The 8,127-nt window shown below is 37.3% G+C and overlaps 1 protein-coding gene across 3 annotated transcripts in view; it reads right to left on the bottom strand.

The window, feature by feature from the left end:
• The window catches only part of trappc9 (trafficking protein particle complex 9), a 359,971-nt gene that overhangs the window by 246,638 nt on the left and 105,206 nt on the right, over nt 1-8,127 (bottom strand). For all 3 annotated transcript variants that reach the window (XM_015382744.1, XM_015382743.1, XM_015382745.1), the window contains one exon: nt 665-817. In XM_015382744.1, coding sequence (XP_015238230.1) covers nt 665-817 — 153 coding nt within the window. The remainder of the gene's footprint in view (nt 1-664; nt 818-8,127) is intronic.

Genomic DNA, 8,127 nt, shown 5'->3' with positions numbered 1-8,127 from the left:
CCTTATAGTCGTGAAAATACGGTATGAACAGTTCAGTTTGTGCCTTCAAGTCGTTGCCCAAAGGAAGACGTTACTTGGATATAACAAAAAGGAATATCTTAAGAACGGCTCCAACTGACACAAAACTCATATGGGTGAGTAGAACATGATGTAATAACGCAAAATCAAGGGCCAAATGTAGAAAAACTGGCGTTCCCCTTTAAATGAGAATAATGGGCCAATAGCAGCTGAGTAAAGGTACACGCCACACATTTCAGATTTCCTTTTTTGTTCAGCATTGTGTCTGCTTCTGCTTTTACTGACCAGGTAGATCTTTTTAGCTGGTTACTTACATTTTACTAAAATCAAATATACATATTATAATAAAATACATTAATCTTTGTTGATGCAATGGTAAACAAATGCTGAAACCCTACAGCAGGCATTCTCAAAGTCGGTCCTTGGGAGCGGCTGTCCTGCAGGTTCTAGAGGTTTTCCTGCTCTAGCACAGCTGATTATGATGATTGCAGTTGAGCAAAAGCCTGTTAATCAGCTTTCAATTAAAATCAGCTGTTCTGGGGGAAGGAAACCTCTAAAACCTGAAGGACAGCGGCCCTCCATGACCGACTTTGGGGATGCCTGCTCTACAGGGTTAAATAGAGACAGGATCAAAGTGTTGACTCACCGTCATTGAGGTCCTGCAGCAGGTTCTCCTGACCAGAAAAGTCCAGCTTGACTTTGATGCTGATGGTCAGAGTCACAGTCTGGCCAGGCTTCAGTGGAAGGTGACGTAATGCTTCCTCTAGATCCCAGCTGAGAAATTTCCCAAACACTTTGTCTGCAACAACAAAGAAAGAAACACATGTATATAAATGGGAAGGGGGGGGTTGATTGCACGTGCTGCTGGTTGAACACCACAAAGCGTGCCTGTGTCACCATGACGCTTTTCTATGCCCCTCACCAAACTTCAAACTTTAATTTATGCCTCCAAGCCTTTCTAGCCGAGACGAATGACTCAGCTGCATCCACTTCAGGCAGGAGCAGTGAATGAATGAAACATCACCTGAATAAAGCATGTGCAGGTGAGCCGCTCCTGACGGAGGAGATGCTGCAGGAACGGTGAGCGTTTCACGCACGAGCACAGCCAAACACGAGAGCGCAAACACAACAGTTTCACAACATGTCCCCGGCTTCATTCAGCAAAGAAGCCCCTAAAATCCTCTAAAGGATGTGAATGTCTGCAGCATTAAATAAACATTCAGTGAATAACACTGTCTTAATTATTCATAAAGTCTAAGCTCTTGGGTTGAATTAAAAGTGAGAAACCGAAAGACAGAGGGGGATGATTTAAAATACATTTCGGTGAAAGAAAAGGCCATTTTCTCAGATGTGCAGCATCAGGCTTAGAAAGTTAACAAGCAGAAAGCTTGGGTAGCGGATGACATTATTGTTACTGCATCAATGAATCACGGACTCCATGTTGAAGCAACCAAAATGACCGAGGAGAGAAATTCTTTATCTGTTATTATCAGAAACCCCGAGAGATCATAAATAATTTCTGACCAGCTAAACTTCAGAGCTAAAACTAAAAATAAAACACACCAAATTTACCGATAAATAAAATATATGTGAAAACAAGTGGAGTGGATGGGGTGAATCATAGACAAAAATCACATATGACGTTATGGCAACAAACCAAATGAACCATTTTAATCAAAGCAAACAGTAATTTATTGCAGCATTAATTACCTGCCTGGATGAAAAAGCTCTTTTTGTAGCTTTGGGAGGCAATTTATTTAACTCAGCTGAGAGTATATATATACTAATCAGACATAAGATGACCAATACTGCCTAAAGAAGAAGAAACACTGATTATCTCTCCAAAATGAAGCCTCCAGTTTGATATATTGTGCAACTGTTTTATTTTTCTTCTTATTGAAGTTATGAAGCAGACAGTGCAAAGATTCGTGTGAGGATAACAAGGGAACATTTTGATAACAGGGTCAGATCACCCTTTAAAATGTGCGTCTGCAGAGATTAGGATTAATTAAAGGTTTTTCTGAAGATAGAACATCAGGTCATGGCCAGCCAAGGCTAACATGTTTGGATTAGGGATGTGTTAAAGGAAAGCTCCGTGTTTACACCTTGAAGTTTTCTCTCTACTATTTTTTTTTTCCTGAAAAGAGATCACTCAGGAAAAACTCTTTAAATAACACTTCATAATGTATATGTTTTAAATAACCAGGAGACATGGCTACAGATTTTGATAGAAATTGTAATCTTAGTCAGATCAGAGAAGTTGCTTAGAGTTACAGAAGGCAGCTGCTTAACAACAGGGCTCACCTATTGTGAATTGGCCCTGATAAACAGATAGAGAAGCATTTTATACTCCAGTCTGCCACATCATCACATCCTTACATACACCACGGTTTATACAGGAATGAGTAACTCTAATTTAATACTTTTTAATGCCATCAACAAGTACCAATGATTCTCATATATATATATATATATATCTCCGACAAAATTGTTTTTATAATTTCTTTTTTTAAATAAAGCATTCTAAATGCCATGATAATCGCATTTAAAGAATGTTAATGCCATTGAAGGCCTTAAATTAAAAAAATAATAATTTAATGACTTTTAATGATATGCGGAAACCCTGTACACGTCAGCAGATGAGAGGACATCTATGGCTCCAGCCTTATCAAAATATTACACTTTATTCTTAGCTGAAGGACACCGCTCTCGTTCCATTCCCAAATATTTGCCACGTACAGAATAAAGATTATAACTGTATAAAGCTAATTAGATAAACTACAGAGGAAAATATCAGTTCTGACACGCAACAGGCAGCTAATTTTAAGGTGGAATAAACATTTTATCAGTGATAACTATCCTAACAAAGGGAAAGAAATATACATCTTATGATAAACTGTTTATTAATAGTTGGTTAGGTTAAACTTTTGTTTCATTTGATTAATGAATATAATCTGCTTAAAAGAATTTGTTTTATTGTTGCAATGTTATAACTATCCACCAGGGGTTCTGTAGATGAGCCTCATTGGTGTTTGCAAGAGAAGTAATGCAGGATCAAAGGCATGAAAGAGTAGACCATGAATGGATGAACACTGTTTAACGTGACAATGATGCAGAATTATCTTTTTCTTTCTATTTGTAAATATAAAAAATGGATAACCTGCTAAACCTAATTATTGCCCATTTGGCGGCTCAGAATGTAAAAAAGGAGGGTGAAATATTTGTCGCATGATGGAAAAATACATGCTAGCAAATTAGCAAGATATTTGAAGAAGACTTTTGATTTAATGCACTTCATGGAGCAAGGTTTAACATTGCTGTTAAACACTAAGTCTCTCCCAGGAGTGATGGTTTGATTACACTAAAAACAAAGAGCTATATCAAAGTTAGTGTCCACTTCTTTGAAACTAAGTGGCAGCTAGTCTGACAGCGTGTTGGAGTGACATACCCTGATAATGATAGTTTTAGGTCTCTGTACATTGGAAATTTTACGTCTTTCCCCTTTATTATTCCTTTTTTATTTTCAGTAACCTAATAGGTTCCTGTTTTGTTCTACCTAATAATAAAAAACATCTCCAAATAAATAATACAAGAAAACAGTCAGTTTTTAATGCATCCGGCACTATGAAAAGTTCATATATACTGATGTACAATTATATTACATCTCAGCATTTTGTACAAAATGTTTAACCATTCATGCTATAAAAATATCCTGTCAATACCAATCTGACTATGATGTGGTTGAATTGTCTATATAAAGTACCTTGACATTAAGTGTTTTGAATTTGTCCTTTATAAATAAACTGAATTGAATTACATTTCTGCAGACTTTGGTTTTATTGGTTACTGGTGGCACAGCAGAGGTCCTAAACGTTTATTAGTCCATAAATCTAACACATTTTTTATCCAGGTTGGCCCTCAACCCCTATTTCATCTTACCTTACTCATTGTTTGTACATTATTGTACAGTAAATCCATCTGAGATATTCTATGTCGTATAATGAAAATTTTGAGATTCTTAAAATGTTTTCATTGATATTCAAAACTCTCAGCCAAACCGACTATTCGTTGTAACCTACATTCATTGACAACTTAATCATAGATCCTGTTCGCTTTTTCCCCCTTAGCGGTAGTGTCTTCCTGTCAGTGTACCTACCTACCTATACATCCATAGTTTTTATTACACTTGAGCATATGAACAGTGGCCAATAAAAAAACTGGATGGATGATGGACGGTTGGACCGTTTATCATCCGTTCAATTTATCAGTTTGATTTTTCTGAGATATGCATACTTTGAGGTATTACACTAAATCCTGTTGTTAGATGGATTATATTTAAAAGACTCAGTTTAGACCAGTCTGGGAATAATCCCGCCTCGGTGTGTTTGGTCAAACTGAATTTGGATTCCCACAGCTGCTTTTTATTCTTTGTCTTTAAATAAATACTGAATGTATACAGACACACACTTAAATACTGGCCCTGTATACTTCAGGTTCTCTTTTATTTTGTTTTGTGTTCTCAACATATTTTGCTTATCTCTATTTGATGCAGCTGATGGAAACCGGTGTCCAATTCCTTGCTTAATGTACCAAACCTCAAGTTATCTTGATTCTATTCAACAAAAACTTTACATTAAAGTGTTTGTTTGCAGAAAACATGGTTGCAAAGTCAATGTATTTACAGTTCAATGAAAACTACTGTAACACCTATTACATGTCACAAAACTGATTACTATATTAGAAGAATGCTTTTATTATCCACCTAGTGTTTGGAAATGGGGAGCCGTCATATGTTAAAGGATGGCTGTGTCTGCACGCTGGCAGAAAGAGTAATGTTTTGTTTGTTTCACAACAGATGTCATCCCGTTAAGACTCTTCTCATCTTTTATTCATTCAGTTCCCAAAGAGGATTCAGCAGCACAGAAAGACGCTGAACTGCTTTCTGTACAAAGCCTACGATGCAAGGAGGATCACTAGGGGTTAGGAGGTCCAGGGGAAGGTAGATGAAAGGTAGTTCCAAAACAAAGACTACAATATCGAGTACCGCATCTATCAGATGTATACAGTATGTGGAAGTTAAGAACAAGAAGCTTCGCTGGTAGAAATAAATCCGTTTTTGACCGCATGAGAGAGAAAAGAAAACCATCTTACTTTATGTAAGTTTTATAATTAGCAATGAGAGACTCAGAAGAAACAAAAAGGTTAGAAAAAGGAACTTTAACACAGCAAATACTGAAAAAATGCTGGCTCCTAGCTTAAAAATCCTTGGCTGGGATTCAAACCTAAGACCCTCTAGCTGAAAGGAAACAGTGTTACGTACTCTACCACTGGGAATCCCATCAAACTGTCTTATACTACTAGAAGCATTTAATTTCACTACAACTTGCTAAAGGACATCAGCTGCTAAGCAGGTTCACAGATATACAAACGAGCTAACGAGTGCATTTCTAAGCTTAAAAAGGAAGTTTCCTCATTTAATGATCATTTCATTCTGACAAAGAAGACTTGATAACAAATAACAGAAGACAACGAGTGGAAATAAACGTCTGATGAAAACTGCCCATGATACATGATTCCACTTGCAGAAAAATATGTTTTAGTGGCAGTGGGAGCAGCTCACTGACATACCTACACGGGTCAAACGACTCGGCAAGCGACCCACGTTTAATCGCCTCGTCTCTGCTCGGCATCCTGTGGGAACACCGGACCTGAGTTGACCCGCTAAATTAGGTGATAGCATTGAGCGCACATACCAATGTCAACACACCGCCCCAATGGCTTCTGATCTAACAAGCGTAAAACAATTATGTTTACATTCGATAAACACGGAGCAGCACTGGTGAGAGGGATTTGGACAGACAAAGGTGCAAAACAATAAAGCACACTGACTAAGCCCTAGCTTCCTTGCATGTTTCTCTTCATTGTTTACTTTCCTGATTTCTGTCGCACTGCTGACATCATCAATGCTATATCACCATGAATGTATCACCAGACAAGCAATGGCGGGGAGATAGAGCCAACGCAGCTACCAGAGAGGGGTTAGACCCAGCTTTTTTTGCCATCGCAAATGGCGATAGCTAGCGGGTCGATCCATGTTTGAAATACACGGAATGATGTGCAATTTTTTTATTGGGAAAGAGGGTTTAGTAATAAGGCTGATTATAACCAGACGGTCACTTGGGGGTTTGGTGTTTTTGGGCGAGGCCTTTTTGATGATTTAAAAAAAGAGAAAGACAAGCGGGGAATCAAGTAAATGTTGAATCATCCATGCTATGGATTTCATGTTTAAACAACTAGTTTTGAAACAGATGCCAAAAAAGGAAAATCCCTATCCCCCATGTTTCTCCTTTTCCAGAGCTATAAATCGTAGCATCCTCTGTGGGCTTTGTTTTAAATAGATGTGTTTATAAAAACTGAAAACCATCATGATGTTTCTCAATAACGTGTCAAATCAATAATATATGTAGCCGTTTACAGCTGCTTCCTGTGGGACGTTTGCATAAAGTAAATTAATGCCTTATCGTTTCACTGACAGATGCTGAGCAGAGAATACTAATTGTATGCAAAGTTTCAAATCTATTAAGATGAATTAAAAGCATGAATATTGATCTGATCACCAGTAACGGTTGAAGCTGGTAAATAACAATTTTAAATGGAATGAAGAGAAGTTGATCCGGGCTGGACAGCGCTTGGAAAGGACAGACCCAGGAATGGATTCAGGAGGCAGTGACCCCAAACAGGACAATCAATTCACTTTTAAACTTGTAAGCAGCCCAATGGCTGCCAACCAGCAACATTAGATAAAACTGGCACCAAAACGTCTCTCCATGAGTCAGCTTTAAATAAACAATAAACTAAAGGGTTGGCTGCTATTGTCTTCAGCTTTTCGCTGACACCAGTTTCAGTTGTGTGTGCCTTACTGACTGAGTTGGTTATGTATTTAGACTTGTGATTTCTGGTTAATCACTTGTTTCCAATGTTTTTTCTTTTGTCAAATGCACATCCCTGAACCAAGTAGCGCTGCACAGAACCCTGACGACTTTGCAAAAAGGTCAAAAGTCTCATAAAGTTTCAAGAACTAAAGTTTAGCTAGAAAATAAAGACCTTAACACACTTATATTTAATAAAACGTGTTTACAACTTTCTCAAGGATGCAACACTGGTGCAATAAATAAAGAAAATGACTAACTTATTAATTGCTTTGCAATGGAATTTGTATGTTTGATTATTTCAAAAAACCAACCAAGCTGTTCTTCCTTTGAGGAAACATTTGTTTTTCGGCTGAACCATCACTCCCGTCACTAAAAAGCACTGAAAAAAGATGTCAGTAAAAGCAAAAAATTGTAAGATTTTTTTAATGTTCATCATGAAGGGGGAAATAAGTAAACATTTGCCTCAGATTGAGGAATAATCTAAAAGCCACCCAGAAACTACCTTTCCTGATGGATGCATTAACAAGAAGAAGATGATTCTTCCCATTTTATACAGAAATGTAAATCTGTATTGGCCACCCTGTTTTTCGCGGCCTTCCAGAGAACACGGCATGTAAGAGAAAGTTCCTATTCCCAGCTTATTCCTTACTAAGTTGTGGAGGAAAATGATGCAATACTTGTGCTGTTTTTATTTGCACCAAATTGCTAAGCAGCTGAAATTAATAAGAAGTAATTTTTATATGAATACTTAAGTTGTTCAGATAAATGTGCTGACCATTTGGTCCAAGCTCTGCCAGCAGATGCTGTTTACATATAGGTTCAACACAGCATGGGATTTTTTCTTAAATTAGAGCCATGCAACCACAGGTGGAAGAGGTTTTAATTGTAGCATCTGGTAACAGCAGCCATAATAAGTGGCAACTGTTATTCTGTATTCATAAGGGCTACCAATGATCCTCAGACTGACTTAGCCCATAACATCTGGACCAAAAAATTTAAACCTTTTGAAACATCCTCGTCTTTTTTCACATTTAATGAGTACTAAAAAAAAAATATATGGTTTTCTTAACCCTTTAAAGCCCGATCGAAGAATAAAACAAAACAGAAAATGACTTTTTTTTGGTTCGAAGTCCTTATTTGGTCTTTTAACAAAATATGTAAAAAGAAAAAACAGAAA

The sequence above is a fragment of the Cyprinodon variegatus genome, unplaced genomic scaffold, assembly GCF_000732505.1.
Source record: "Cyprinodon variegatus isolate N-32 unplaced genomic scaffold, C_variegatus-1.0 Scaffold265, whole genome shotgun sequence".
NCBI lineage: Eukaryota > Metazoa > Chordata > Actinopteri > Cyprinodontiformes > Cyprinodontidae > Cyprinodon > Cyprinodon variegatus.
The sequence above is the reverse complement of the archived record's forward strand: the minus strand, read 5'-3'. Positions and strand labels throughout refer to the sequence as shown.